Consider the following 15704-nt stretch of genomic DNA (forward strand, 5'->3'; position numbering starts at 1 on the left):
GATCATTTTTTGTGTGGTAAAAGATCTAGGCTATTCGTTTTGATTATAATAACAACTTTCCAGTGGACAAATTTCACCCCGCAACTACTATAACTGGTGACGCCTTTACTGTCTCAAAAAAGCTGGGATATTTTAGTCTCCTGTGGTCAATCGCTGTGTAGAAGTTGATTTACGGCATTTAACATAACATAGAGATTAAGTATTTCAGGTTAGAGACTAAGTATGGTGGGCCAAATTATCAGAAAATAAATAGTAAAAGTAATGGAGAAATATAGTTAGGACTATTTTTCTTCTCTAAAATTCATATCACTCCATTCTTTTGAACGGCTCACGAATCTTAGTAAATCTGAGGTTGTATTGTTTCCGACAGGCCCCCAACGCCTCACAGTACTGTCTCTCAGCCAATCGCATCGAGCCCTGAGCCAGATGATTGGTGACGAAGGCAGGCTAGCGTTTATTTTGGCTGTGCTACTCATTTGTCTCACTGTCGCCGCCATTAAACAACACGGAGGCAATGTAAACCATGGAGTGTCGCGGATTTATACCATGATTCGAGGAGCACACGGGCTTTGCCAAGGTGTGGTTTACTCTGCGAGAGGTTAATGTATCCAGAAAGGTAAAAATGTGAGAGGCCGAAGGAGTCGAAATAACTCGGTTAGGGAAAGGTTTGATAGAGCAGGAGGAGGAGGAGGAGGAGGAGGAGGGGAACTGGACAAGAAGGGTTTGTTGTGGTTTTCAGCAGCACTTGAGAAACGAGCGCAGCCGCAAAACGGTAAGTGTGTGACATGTTTTCTTTAAATACCCCAGTAAATTAAATGTCCCGTGACTGTATGTGTCATTAAATGGCCCCATAACGGTTAGAAATTGACGGTCGCTGTGAATGCTAGCTGTGTGGGTTAGCCGTGCCAGCTAGCAGAGCTAACACCAAAGACTGGAACATAACTACATGGTAAATGCAGCAAAGCCACCCGTTCACGTGAATTAAAGCCAGGCTCTTCACCGCGCACATACTTTTAATCGGCTATTAATAGCTGACAGGCAATTTTAGTCTGTCAATAACACCAAATCTCAGCCTGCCAGAGTCATTGAAGATGCCCGACTAGATGGAAGTTAGTTTGCAAACTGCAGGAACACATACTTGGAATAACTCTCTTCATTTGATTTATGTATCTCAAGCACATAACTAGTTAATCGTATTTATTGACCCTCGAGATGATTCCCAAAACTCGTGTTTATGACTCACATCTGACTGTTATTTCATTTATCACCACAGTTTAGTCAACCAAAGCGATCCACAATGACGGAACAGAAGATTAAGTGGCCCTGTGACTACTGCACCTTCGAAAACTGGCCCTCTGCAGTCAAGTGCACAATGTGTCGTGCACAGAGGTCGATGGGTCCCATCATCACAGAGGAACCTTACAAGAACAGTCCTGACCTGGATCCCAGCGTAGAGTGGGACCCCCCCAGAACTGAGAGTGGCAGCAGCCTCCTCATCTGCCCTGACTCCAGTGCTAGGCCAAGGGTTAGGTCAGCCAGCATGGCTGAGCTTGCCAACAAGTGGTCCTGCCAGATGTGCACCTACCTGAACTGGCCCCGCGCAATCCGCTGCACGCAATGCCTGTGTCAGCGTCCGAGGACCAGCAGCCCCACCGAGTCCCCACAGACTTCAGGCTCCAACGCAGGCTGCCGTCCTGCTCTCCACTCACCTGTGGACCCCTGTGAGGAGTATAATGATAGAAACAGACTCAACACCCACCAGCAGCACTGGACATGCACAGCCTGTACTTACCAGAACTGGCCCAAATCTACAAAGTGTGTGGTGTGTGACCGCCCCAAACCCAACAAGCAGGAAGCCATGGCAGAGTCTGCAGAGCCGTCACCTTTGATCAATGAACAGGACAGGGCGCGATGGAGGGGCAGTTGCAGTGGAGGCCAGGGCCAAAGGAGGTCACCTCCGATGGCCAAGAGGGAAGACAATGTTAAAATGGACTTCCAGAGGATAGAGCTTGCAGCTGGAGCCATGAGCAGCAAAGAGGAGCAGGAGGTCGACTTCAAGAAGCTAAAGCAGATTAGAAACAGAATGAGGAAAACAGACTGGCTGTTCCTCAATGCATGTGCTGGTGAGTTCTTATGACATTGCATGTCACTCATATGTGGGTTACTGGGATTATATGATCTGTAGATATTTTTTTTTATTGTAAATGATATATTTTGGGGGTGTGGACAATTGGTTGGACAAAGCAAGCCATTTAAAGATGTCAAAGTCATTTTTATTACATATTTTAGCAAAATGAGATTATATGTCAAATGAGAAATTATGAGTGGTTTGCACAGTAATGCAAATGGACGTATCTATAATACTTACACTCTTTGTGTCTACTGTGTCCCATGCATTCCACAGTAATGAAGACAAATGGTCAAAGTATTAACTTAGCTCAGATTATGTGAGAATACAGTTGCCCTCCTTTCCCTCTGTGGCTCACCTGAATAGCTTTACTAGTACAAGAATCCATACCCGTGTCCCATTTTCTCCTTGTGAAAACAGATCTATTGTCAAGCCAGCTTTTTGTTTCCTCCCATGATGTCATGCTGAGTAACGACAGACTGAGTCGCTCCAGTCAGAAGCAACATTTTCTGATTGTTTTTGTCCCCAAGGCCAAACATTTAGTTTCCGCTTAGTTCTGTTTTATTACAGAGCAGATGGTGCCTCACCCTACGAAGGCCAAGGTTTCAGAGTGGTGTTATCCACTCAGTGTTTTTATTAATGAATGACAAAAATGTGTCATTGTCTAGAGTCCAAATATGAGACTACAACAGGATTTTTAGAAAACATGGGCCTGGCAAGCTCCGTGAGAAGTGGTTTCATTTGACAAGGTGGTGTTCTCAGGTGGAATCTACTCCACCGGAGTGAGACAATGCTCATCATCAACAAAAGCAGAAATGATGCTGAATGGCAGTATAATAAAGATGTGTAGCTAAATGGCTAGTGGGAATTTGATCCAGCTCATCACTGAACCCCCCCGCCCCCCCTCAGCCGCCCTTGCTGTGCCACTGAGAAGAGAGTCTTTGAGAAACTGAGAGGGTGTGAGTGCTTCCCAGCCGGTGGGGATGAATGGGCCGTCTGGGCAGTGCAGGGAGTGTGGAGCCTGCAGACCAGAGGCTCTCCTGGCCGGCAGTCAACACACCCTGTAAACAGTGGTGCTTATGTGCTGAGGAGGGGCCCCCAGGAGGCAAAAATAGCCCTGACAAGACATGAACACCAGTCCACAAAAAAAGCAAAACAAGCATGAACGCAGCACATGATCAGTGTCCTAATGACCTTTGCACTGGTTGCCCTCTTGAGCTTGTTTTTAGGGAACAGAAAACATTACTCTTAGGTGACACTGGCATAGTTTCTTTTCTCACTCGTGTCCTACATGCACCTTTTGACATTTTCAGGCCTTTGACTGGCTTTTTTCGATTTTAATTCTCACTCCTGCCCTGCCTTTCTGTTCATGCTTTGTCAGCTGACCCCTTTTAGTTATGCTGCTTGTGCTACAGTTGGGCTCTTCAAAGTGTTTTGTCGTTTTGAGGGAGGAAGTGCCTGAGTAGAGCAGCACATTATGACCAAGCCAAGCACTTCCTCAGGTCTCACAACTTGATCTCTCTTTACTCTACTGTTTCCCCACATTTCTGGTCTGTGTTTTTTCAGAGTTCTGCATTTGGACCAAAGTGGTATGATCCCATTGATTCTGCTTTCCCATTAGCGGAAACAGACTCTGTTTGTGTAATATTGTTCTTTTGTTTTTTATTAAAGACTGCAACTGGCGCGTCTTGAAATTGCAGATAATGCTAGTTTGTATAAGCATATTAAGCTCATAGTTTGCACACAACATCATGAAAAGCAAAATCAGTTTATTTATTTACAGTGATTATTAAAAAAAAACATTGTGGAGGAGCTGTTTTGCCTCCAAGCGCTTGAAACAGTGATCAGCTGAATTGTTATCTGATGGGCTAAGAAATGATGTCAGTGACCCATAGCAACAACAAAATTACACCTTAAATTATATCAGTTTGTAGACAGAGTTTCTATCTCTTTTCAGCCCCCAATGGTTTGTAATGTCTTTATTATTAGATTGGTTTAAGCAGCAACGCAAGGTGAATGTCTCTCTGGATGCTCACTATGTCATATTACAGTAGTTTATTGTGGTCGTGTCATGTCAGACCATGCAGTAAACTGTGTCTAATATTAGCGTGCAGTCTTTCACAACCTGCATGATGTGCGAAAGTGATTGGACAAGAGAGACCAGAGACAAAAACCTCTGAGCATGAGTGTAATCAGACTCGTTGTAGGTTTGTTAAACATAGAGGAGCCATTTGTTGAGAGTTGGTCGTCTTTTCGTTTTCACGCACGCCTGATGTTGGCTAGCTGGTTGGCTCATAAATGATGATATTGTGAGGTTCACACTATGTACTAACCTTCACACAATGCCACTGGGGTGGTTAGTAAATGAGAAGTTAATGGAAAAGGAAGCAGATGCTAAACTCTCAAACAGTTTCACATGCAGTAAGCCTGGGACCCATAAAGTGCTCTTGATTATAAAAATAATGGTATCAAAAAATTAGTTTGTGAAATGAGATTGAGAACTATCATCTTTGGGAAATGACTTCCTATTTTATATTCTAAAGATAAAATTAAATACTTTTTAAATATTTTCTATTATTCAAAATTGCTTTCCTTTCAGTTCTGCTGTTTCTTTTTGGCATTTTCTTTTTTTATTAAATGGGACGGCATAGAAGGAGACGGGAAACAAATGAAGAGAGAGCGAGTGGTGTATTACATGAAACACAGCTTCTTGGCTGGAATTGAACCATGGAAATTTGCCATCTTGTGGTTTGCGCCTTAACTATTAGGCCATCAGGAAGCCTCTGCCATATTTGTTCCGCATCCTCAGAGACAAAGGGACCAAATGATGACAAACAAAATCAACAAATTAAAGAATCGTTTTCATTTCACCAATTTGTTTTGCTGCAACGCCGGCATCAAGGACACTTTGTTTTTACCTTGACAACTCTAAACCAAGCAAACCACCTTCAAAACAGATCGCTGTATTCTTTACTTTTGCACATGGTGTCCAGGCATGGCGGTAGCTACAAAGCATCCAAAATCGCTGGGTATCTATTTATGGGTCTGTGTGTTTGCAAAATAGCACCCAGCATGTGGGGGAAAAAAGGAGACCTGACATCCTCTGCATGTCCAAATCCAGGTTCACTCAAGGTAACCAACGTCCTCTGGCCTTATGTGAGGATGTTCTCTCCGGCAAGGCAGTGTTTTCAAATTAGCCGGTGCTGCAGCGTTGACTGTGCTACCTAGCCGCCGCTCATTTCACTCATAACAGATGTTGAGACTACAAGGTCCAAAAGACAGGAGGGGTTGGGAGAGGCGGGGTGGACGCTAATCTGCACAGGCTGTCCTCTGTCTGCCACAGCTCTCTGATAGTGCTGCATTAGAAGCTACACTGCTCTGTCTGTTCTGCTGTGTAGTAGCCCGACAGTGTGATAACTGTTCTCACACTGGGTTAGCTAGTGGCAACATCTAGAGGTCATCTGAGCTGTGGATTGACGTCAAGAGCTGCAGCGCTCTGTTCGCTCCCAGTTCTTCTAACTTTTAACTCTTTTTTTGTTCCTCTAGTTGAATTTGCCATGCAGATCTGCCCCCCAGATTTGAATATTAATTGCTCGTGACTGACAACGGTATGATGAGTTGGCACAGTTTGATAGATATTTCTGCTCTTCCCCATTTAACATGGCAAGCTGTCTGTTACATCTTGTTTCTATTACAAGCAAGGACATGGAGTTGGAGCTGCTCCAAGAGCCGGTCTAATCCATTTACAAAGCAAAGGCCTCTTTTAAAAGGATTCCCATGTCTTTCTGCATTAATTCATTTTCTTTGCAGACTTGTTTGAATTGGGGAAACACTGGTATTTATCACTGTAGATTCAGTCACCTAGCTAGTCCTATACAACAGCCCTGCAATAAACACTTCCTGCATGAAGGTTATGATGTCTTTTGTGATGCTGTTGCATGCGTTTGTCCTCTAATATGCAGTATTTCTTCACTGAATATGGTGAATATGGCTTGTACTGACAGCAGGTGTTTGTACACACACAGACTGCAGTTTAAGTTGAGACAGCTGTGGGGTATAGATTTTTTTTTCTTTTTTTCTGATCACCAACTGTTCTTTGTTCCTTTAAACGTAGATTGTAAACAATGTAGATGTACTGTGGGCTCCATCTAACTTCAACAGCCGGTGTACTTGAATTCCTGGAAGAGCAACTGCAGGCCTTGATGCATTTTTATTTTCCAGTGCCAGCATTTGTTGCCTATTTTCTGACCTGCCTTCCTTCCTGCCCTCTTTCCTTCCTTCCTTCCTTCCTTCCCTACCTCCTTCCTTCCTTCCCTCCGCTGCAGGCGTCGTGGAGGGAGACCTGGCGGCAGTGGAAGCCTACAAGTCGTCCGGAGGAGACATCGCTCGGCAGCTCACAGCTGACGAGGTGCAGCTCCTCAACCGGTCCTCTGCCTTTGACGTGGGCTTCACCCTGGTCCATCTGGCTATTCGTTTCCAGAGGCAGGACATGTTAGCCATCCTGCTAACAGAGGTAAGAAACCTTATAGATGTTGCTTACTTGCTTTGCTTACTGTCCCATCTCCTTTTTAGTAAGATGACTCAGATTGTACTGTGAGCTTGTGTAACAGCTTGTCTCAATGAAACCCTTTCTGCATTAATATTATACAAGTAACAGAATCAATCAGAATGAAAATCTGCACCATCTTGTAGAGAAGGCATTGTAAAAAGTCTGACAATATATTTTGTCATCTACATATAAAGTCAGAATTCAGAAATGCTCCTGTAATTTTGATACTATTCTGGTCTTCTGCTCGTCAACCACGTCGGTCTATAATTGTTCTGCACCAGAGTAGACGATATATAGCAGATGCCTGTAATGCCTATAATTACAGCGGAAGTGCACTTTGAGGATTAGGTGGAGGATTAGCCTGGCTGCAGTCCTGTCACTGGTTCCTAATGGACGTGATGCCACAGAGCTGATGTGGTTTGCAAGGAGGGCAAGCAACGATTAGGAGTGTCACAAAGGGCCGCACTGTCAAACAATTCACTGTGAATGGTAGAATTTAATCCTTAAAATACCAAATAGGTTCAAAAATCCTCTTAATATATGAAATCAGTAGAATCGGGGGATCATTTCATACTATAACTTATTGATTTGATATTCTCTTATATGGGAACAAAGTGGTTTGCAATAGAGGGTATGCACTTGACGTCACAGTACTCGGAAGTCATTGTGGAACGCCCACTGAGTGGCAAAAGGCGAGTGGCAAAATTTAAAATCGACAAAAGTAACAAAGCGATTTTCTCCGAGCCCATACATGTCTGACATGTCTAACTTTGTCAGCATGTACATCGTGCATGACCTAACAGAACTGCTAAATATCTTGAGGATACATCTTACTTGGACCGAGTTACATTCAAGAACCTGTTTTCAGAAAGTAAATTCACTCAAGCGGTAATCTTTTTTTTCGATCGATCGGCTGTGTTAACCGTTTCAGGTGTCATAGTTATGATGGTTAGACAGATGAATTAGTCCTCTAACACAGCCTACAGTTTGACATGTCAGAGTTTTTCAGTATAGAAGCAACTCAGGTTTAAGTGTTGGGAGACAGTAACAGCTGTAATTTCCCTCTGCACATTAACAATGAGCCTGTCTGTCACTCTGCTGGTACTGCGGTCACACAGTGTGTGTTACAGGATTGATTAAAACACAACGTCAACAATGTGACTGTATAGGGCATGTAGATAGGCTACTGAAGGAGGAGGGTTAACTTTAGTTTCTGTTTAAATCTAATGGCTGATAATAATAATTTTGAAATGATTCAGTGATTTCTGGTTTTGGGGAGCTGGTACGGATCATTGTCGAGTCCTTCTGACCTCAATTTGTTTTGATAACTACATATATTACCTGGTTTATGTGTCCATCCACCGCTATCCTTCGCCACGTCGAGGGAGGTTTGTTTTACCACTCAGTCCGAACAAAAGAGACGTGTCCCAGAGCAACATGACGTAAACGCATACCCTCTATTGTCACACGGGTGTGAATAAATGAATGTAAGCAGATTGAGTGTATCATCCATCTGTGTGCATGTCTTTTTTAAAGGTGAACCAGCAGGCAGCTAAGTGCATCCCCTCCATGGTGTGCCCCGACCTGACGGAGCAGATCCGCAGGGAAATTGCAGCTTCACTACATCAACGCAAAGGAGACTTTGCCTGTTACTTCCTCACTGACCTGGTCACCTTCACCCTGCCTGCAGGTATGCTGTGACATATTGATGATCACATAACTTCACCCACGGGGCTTCCATCCGTACATATAATCTGAACCCCCCCCTCCTCAGTTAATCCCTTCTTGGGCCTTAAACAACCTTCACCCCAACGATCAATCTGGGCATTTATGATGTAATATTACAAGCTGTGCTCGGATCTGCCAGGGAAAATTTAGTTTTGAGATTTTGGATCCTGCACTCGATATCATTTCAAGAACATTTCTCTAAATATTTTAAATGTGTAGCATTTCAGTGCGAGACCTTGGCTGTTTTTCCCTCTCGCTGGAGAATGGGAGGAATGACGCCTGGCCTTGTTGTGCAGCATAGCTCAGAGAGAAACAGCGGCTCAGTGTCCTGTCCCTGTGGCGTAATGTCTTCGCCGAAATGACATGCACTTTGCTTTTCAGAACTACCAGTTGTATTGTGATTCGGGGCTGCCAGTGCCGCTGGGATGAAAGATTATGCAGGCTCCACTGATAGATATGATTTTTCTCCCCCCCTTGTGCTATGCCAAATATTTCTTTGCAGACTGAGTTTGGCCCAGGGCCAGCTGCAAGGCACTCTCCCTCTATTTCTGTGTGTCTTTCTCTCTCAGACAAAGCCAGTGCCATTCACTATTGAGCCGGAGAATGGCCACCAGTGTTCTGGCTTTGTGTGTGCACAGTTCAATACACACACAGAAACACAACATGCTGCACAGAGCTTGTGTTTACAGTGTGCCATTGACAAAATGTCAGCCAGTGAATGTAATTGCAAAGAATATCCCCTCTGTGTGTCATTACTACAGCGTTTCTCTTGCCCTTGGTACCATTAGCTTATAATGAGCATGAAAACATTATATCTTTCCCATGTGTCTGCGCAGATATCGAGGACCTGCCGCCTGCTGTCCAAGAGAAGCTGTTTGATGAGGTGTTGGATCGAGACGTGCAGAAAGGTATCCAAGATTTATTCATGGTCCTATCTGCTATCTGCATGTGTCCCACTTTTGTATTCATGTTAGCTGAGTCACATGTGTTGAGACGTGCTGAGTTTTGGAAGGGCCTCGTGTCTAAAAACCAGCATCTGCTCTTGTGCTGCTCTTTTCTCCAACCTGCTCACCGCCTCCTGCTCCATCTTCTGTCCCCTTTCTTATTAGGTTAATTGAGCTCACTGGTTTCCCTCCCACACACCAAACCAGTGCCACACTCCCAGGACTGTGTGTGTGTGTTTGTGAACATACATGTTGTTGTTGTTATTATTATGGTGTACCGAAGGCACCAGGGGACTCTTATGACCTATTTAAGCCTCCATAAACTGGATGACTGAAGGCAGATGTTTGGGATTTTTTTGTGTTTTTGTGTAGAAACTAGCTGTGAAATCAATAAAGGTGTGTTTTATAATAATATTCCCGGAAAGAAAAATGCGGAAAAGCAGGTTTTGCAACGCTCAATTTGTCTCCATAACAGCTCGCTGCAGAAGCTGCATATCTGTAATGCTCAACACAGAGTCTGTGCTGCCATGCTGAGTGTTTTTGTGACTAGATTAAAGACTCCCAGTTGGTGATTTTTTTTTTTTTTTTTTAAACAAATCTCTATTTTAATTCTGGTTGGTCTGAAGTGATAAAGTTAACTCTTCTTTGACAAACACACAATGCATTTTGTCTCGTCTGTCTGTCCAGAGTTGGAAGAGGAGTCTCCCGTCATAAACTGGTCTCTGGAGCTGGGCACTCGCCTGGACAGTCGTCTGTACGCCCTGTGGAACCGCACGGCCGGAGACTGTCTGTTGGACTCCGTTCTGCAGGCCACCTGGGGCATCTACGACAAGGACTCTGTCCTCCGCAAGACCCTCCATGACAGCCTGCACGACTGCTCCCACTGGTGAGATGTCCATCCATAAAGGCCATAGAGGCCAAAAGTCACACACATCCGGGGAACTTGTTTGTTTCATGTTCAGAAGTGTCTCTATTAAATGACACAATTAGATTTATTTCTTGTTGAGTATAATCTGAATCCGACTGTTGCATATTAAAAAAAAAAGAAGAAAAAAACAGTGTCCTGGTTAAGGTATAAAAAAACCAAGCTGAAGCATTGGAGCTGCTTAGATTTTTAAAAGGAAATGAAAGACTTTTTTCTCCAACAGTGACACAAGTGTGAAATTTGAGCAAAGGGCAAAGGTTGCTGCCTTTTTCCTGGTTGCCTGCCACCAGTGGAGAGGCAGGCTCTGCTGTCAGTTACGTGGTTTTACTTGGACCTGCAGGCTATAGAAACATTTCCTCCATATATTTGCATAACTTCTCTCGCGCATTCAAATAGAACAGGTTTGATTACTTAGTAAAATAACAAGTGAAAGAGATGTTCTCCTTTTTAATGTGCACTGCAGATACGAGGGTGATTTGGATCAATATGCCTAACAAGGTTTAGTCTAGACTCTAATTTCAGAGTTAAATGACTTCATTTAATATGGAGAAGGATAAATAACCTGCTGGATGCTTCCACAGCAGTCCTACTACTGTATTGAAATGAACTTAAAATGTTTTTTTTCTTTCTTTTTTCAGGTTTTACACACGCTGGAAGGAGTGGGAGTCATGGTACTCGCAGAGCTTTGGTTTGCATTTCTCCCTGAGAGAGGAACAGTGGCAGGAGGATTGGGCGTTCATCCTGTCTTTGGCCAGCCAGGTAATTATGAGGTTCCTCCTGGTTTACTCACTTCCTCCCTACAGTCCTCTATCAAGCAAAAGACATGGTGGTGTGTGTATATGTGTGTGTGTGGGGGGTGGTCGGCCTGTGAAGTGCGTTATGAGGAGCATTAGTCGGAAAATACAGCAAAAAAATTGATGTATTCTCACAGGAAGCCTCATGTATATTTGATGACTGGGAATCCAAATGTGGTTTTATAACAGAAAAGTTGTTAATTGTTGGACTGTAACCGCTTCCTCATTTTTGGCACCAGTGGAAGCAAATTGTAAACCGTCTCCGTGTTTGGTTTTCATCAACATACCAAGATAAAAAGGACAAAGGCCCCATGGACTTTTGTTGTAAACAAACAGAGTTATGTACATTTTAAATTCAGTGACTCACAAATACACTGAATTCTCCAGGCCTAATACACACACTTCCTCATAAATTATTTATAAACCATATTTTTTCCCCTGTGTACTATATTTCTTTCATATCCTTGTTTACATTGGTCAGTAGGTTAGTGAAACAGCTCGACTGCCTTGCGCTACACATGTGCATTATATATTATGTGTTTGTACTAGTCGAGCAGGGATCTGCCTACAGCACCACAAGTGATTAAAAACCCTCCAGAGTAGGTTTGTAATGTGCTGCAAAGCAGACAGCAGTGATGGTTGGAGTTTTTAATTCAAGTTAAGTTTTAAATTTATGTTTCCATGTAATGGACAGACCTCCTGTTATAGAAGAAACACAAAGACCTCAGAGAGAGAAAGATTAAAAAGTCTGAATATGGATTGAACTTTTAACTGCGCTGTTCCTCCGCAGTCAGCATGCTCACTCATTCAGAAATGCACTAAAGGGTGAAAGCAATTTAGCGCTCTGTGTTTATCAGCACCGTCTTATCCCTAATGCCTCTGGAGTGCTGCTCATCAGCCCTCAGGTAAGACGGCGAGGTGAATTGCGATGGAGAGTGGCAGGACAGTCGGAGCGTGCGCTGAATGACGGCGAGGACACGATAGCCTAAGATGGAGTTGTAGATTGACAGACAGCTCATCTGCTTGGCTGGCACGCCTGCTGAAGCAGCACTCCTTCCCAACATGTGACCTTGGGATTACAGGCATTTAGCACAGAGAGCCACTCCACCGGCAGTGTAAACAAACACGGCAAAAGCTACCATGTGATAACCTCATCTCAGGCTTTGGCAGAGACGGGGAGATGAGAGCCAGAGGATAAGATCAGCTTTTATATATCCCCCCCTCTCCCTTAAGTGTGGATGACTTTGAAGCCCCCCGCCCCTTTTTTAAACATGAAATGTCATTGTAGCTGTAGTATATTTAAAAAGCAGTTATGTAATCTGCTTTCTGCTTATTCAGATGGTACAGCTGAGAGATGAGAGGGGGTGGCATGCAGACGCAGTCCGAGCTGCAGCGTCGCAGGTTCACACTGTACAGGACACTGTGGTCGGCAATACGATCGCACCACTATTCTTAGTCCTGTTTATATCGAATGTACAACTGGGTGGAAGTTGATGTGATTACAACTACTGTATGATGTGTGTATTTGTGTGTCTCTTTCATTTCAGCCCGGGGCCAGCCTGGAGCAGACCCACATTTTCGTTCTCGCACACATTCTTCGCAGACCCATCATAGTCTACGGAGTGAAATACTACAAAAGTTTCCGTGGGGAAACGTTAGGATACACGCGTTTTCAAGGTGAGGCAGAAACCTGGAGGATCTTATGTAAAATAGACATTTTACATGAAAACACATAATCATATGAGACATATTTAAAAGCACCAGCTGCGTCTTATCAGTTTTTGCGTCCCTAAAAAACACAACAACATCCAGTGAGTTTTGTATTAGAGCAGAGGCAGATGTCACCGTCTGTGTGCGTGTGTCTACAGGTCCATAACTGACCTACTTCAGATGACCTGACCTTTTAAGTTGCTCGGTCTCACTCGGTGAACTATGCATTTATAAAAGCCTGTGAGTCTACATCCATGAACAGAGCAGAGTCTGTTTATAACTCGAGGTGTGACCAAAAAAACAAAGTGGATAAGTGAAGTCACCTCTGATGACCTGAAATCAGAGTGCAGTCTGACAGGTTATTAATTGGGGAAGAACCGGTGCCAAACACCCACGTAAACATGAGCTGTGTGTATTTTTTGTTGATGGGTGGTGTGTGTTAGGAGTTAGGAGCAGGAAGTGTTCAGAACAGGGTGACGAATGGAGTGGTGGGGGTGGGGGGTGTTACTCCTGAAGAAGCAGGCAGGGCACCGGGCGGCACCACTGAGCTGCTCTCTGCTCACAATGACCCAGTTGTTTGCAGTCAGCTGAAACGCAGCCACTTCTGATGTCAGGTCAGATCTGAGACGGCGCTTGGCCCCGACTGACATCCACACACAGCTGCCGGGCCTGTTGCTTCCCGGCGGCTCCATTGCGGTGGCATACGTTCAGCTCCCAGCTGGTCTGACTTGCTTTGTGTGTGTGCGTGTGTGTGTTCAGGTGTGTACCTGCCTCTGTTATGGGAGCAAAGTTTCTGCTGGAAGAGCCCCATCGCCCTCGGCTACACGCGGGGCCACTTCTCGGCCCTGGTGGCCATGGAGAACGACGGCTACGACAATCGCGGTGCGGGCGCCAACCTCAATACTGACGATGATGTCACGGTCACTTTCCTACCACTGGTGGACAGCGAGAGGAAGCTGCTGCACATTCACTTCCTGTCTGCGCAGGAGGTAAGCTCGGAGGAAAACAAACGCACAGATGTTTTAGTTTTCTGTTTATTTTGATGTATAAAATGAACATCTGGGTGAAACTGGATGTTTTAAACTAGAGTAGTTCCTGAGCTGTGTGAATTGTGAGTCAGTGCAGCAGAAAACTGAACATACCTGTGGACATGAAGTCATATTAAACAAACGTAATATTGGAGGAAACATGAAAGCGGCCTGTGTTGCCAGGTTGCCACAATTTGCTTCCAGCATGCAGCTGTGAAGTATTTCAGTGGGTTTGTGATGCGAGACTGTGGTCTTTAATGCTCCCCCCTTCTCCCATTTGTGTGGCACTCAGATGGGGAACGAGGAGCAGCAGGAGAAGCTGCTGCGGGAGTGGCTGGACTGCTGCGTGACAGAAGGAGGGATGCTGGCAGCCATGCAGAAGAGCTCTCGCCGCCGCAACCACCCCCTGGTCACCCAGATGGTGGAGAAGTGGTTGGACAGATACCGCCAGATCCGCCCCTGTGCCTCTCTCTCCGACGGCGAGGAAGAGGAGGACGAAGACGAGTGAGTGAGCGAGTGAACGAGTGAATGCGTGAATGAGTGAGTGAGGGAGGGGGAGGTAAAGAAGAAAGTGCAAGCTCTTAAATCTTGACTGGACACTCTGGGAGAGAACCTTACTATCTACATTTCATTTCTTTTTTTGTTTTGTTTTCTTTCTCCAAAATGTAAATCTTTAACTTGTAATAATGCATGTGTTCTGTGAGCTCTGTGATAGAAAAAAAAGAAACCAGCACCAACAAACAGAATCCTGATTACTGCTCCTTTTTGAAAGCACATCAAGTCCACTTAGTTTGCCTTCCTATACTCAGATGTCTACTTATTTGTTATTAAAGTAATTATCTCCACCTGAGAGAAATTCTAGGACATATAGGAAAATATACTGTATTTAAGGAAAATCCTGAAGCTGCACTAGATGAGAAATTTCATTTACAGAATTGCCTGACAGAAATTTTTTGCTTAAAACTGAGAGGATGCCAATCCTTGTGTGTATGTTTAAAATTTAAAGAGCACCTGTTTTTTCCTGATTGCTGATCCCTCTGCACACCCCCTCTGATGTTGGATTTATTTATTTGTCTAGAGGAGTTAGCGCACAGAGGCGATACCTTTTCTTTTTCTCCTTTTTTTTTTTTTTTTTCTTTGTTCTTCCCCGTTTTATCTGTGTTTCATTTGATCCACTCGAGTCTTGAAGTATTTTATTTTGCACAGATAAAAACCTACATTCTGTGACGGGAGGGGGGAAAACAATGACGTACAAGTTTACTGACATTTTTACGTGTGATTTAGTAGCTCATGTCGATGTTAAAGAGTGGGTGGTGGTGATGCTGGTGGGGAAAAAAGAGTAAACCAAACACTCTGCCTCTTTCTATGGAGTGCATTAATATTAAATTTGACTCACTTGCAGCCTCTTTGTTGCCGTTTGCATTTGTTTTGACATTTCACATCCTTGCGACGTGTGTTTGTGGAATAATTTGTAACTCATAACTCACTGGAGTGATGGTGGATGGGAACATCCTGCAGCTAAATATAGTCCAGGTCAGCCTGTGAAGCAAAGTTGAAGTCTGTATAAAAAGAGCAACACATTGTTTTTGCAAGAATCAGGCCTTATCGATTCAAAAACTACACACACAATGACTTCTCCAAGATGAAAGACAAAAAAAATACCCAGTCCATCTTTTTTTTCACTGATTCAAAGTTGTTGAACAATATTTTTCTGATTTAAGCCTGAACCACTACAGATACAAAGTTCATACAATCTCCTTTTCATCAATACTTGTTGACACTTTAGCGCCCCCCTGTGACACAAGACAAAACTGAGGATGACACACATCAAAAGCAGGAATCTGATGAGGAAATAAACACATGACGCTGACTTCAGGGCGTCGATCAAATCAAGCAGT

The 15704-nt window shown here is 44.0% G+C and overlaps 1 protein-coding gene across 1 annotated transcript; it reads left to right on the forward strand.

Moving 5' to 3' along the window:
• The first annotated feature begins 483 nt into the window (after positions 1 to 483).
• On the forward strand, positions 484 to 15207 carry zranb1a (zinc finger, RAN-binding domain containing 1a). Its single transcript, XM_085761924.1, has 10 exons — positions 484 to 772; positions 1274 to 2123; positions 6454 to 6641; positions 8214 to 8367; positions 9242 to 9313; positions 10037 to 10235; positions 10913 to 11033; positions 12616 to 12745; positions 13538 to 13767; positions 14099 to 15207. Exons 2-10 carry the CDS (start codon positions 1298 to 1300, stop codon positions 14312 to 14314), a joined length of 2136 nt encoding a protein of 711 aa, XP_085618050.1. The 5' UTR covers positions 484 to 772; positions 1274 to 1297; the 3' UTR covers positions 14315 to 15207.
• The last annotated feature ends 497 nt before the right edge of the window (positions 15208 to 15704 follow it).

This window comes from Trachurus japonicus, chromosome 19 (genome assembly GCF_045865225.1).
Source record: "Trachurus japonicus isolate A0001 chromosome 19, Traja_1.0".
NCBI classification, from domain to species: Eukaryota; Metazoa; Chordata; class Actinopteri; order Carangiformes; family Carangidae; genus Trachurus; species Trachurus japonicus.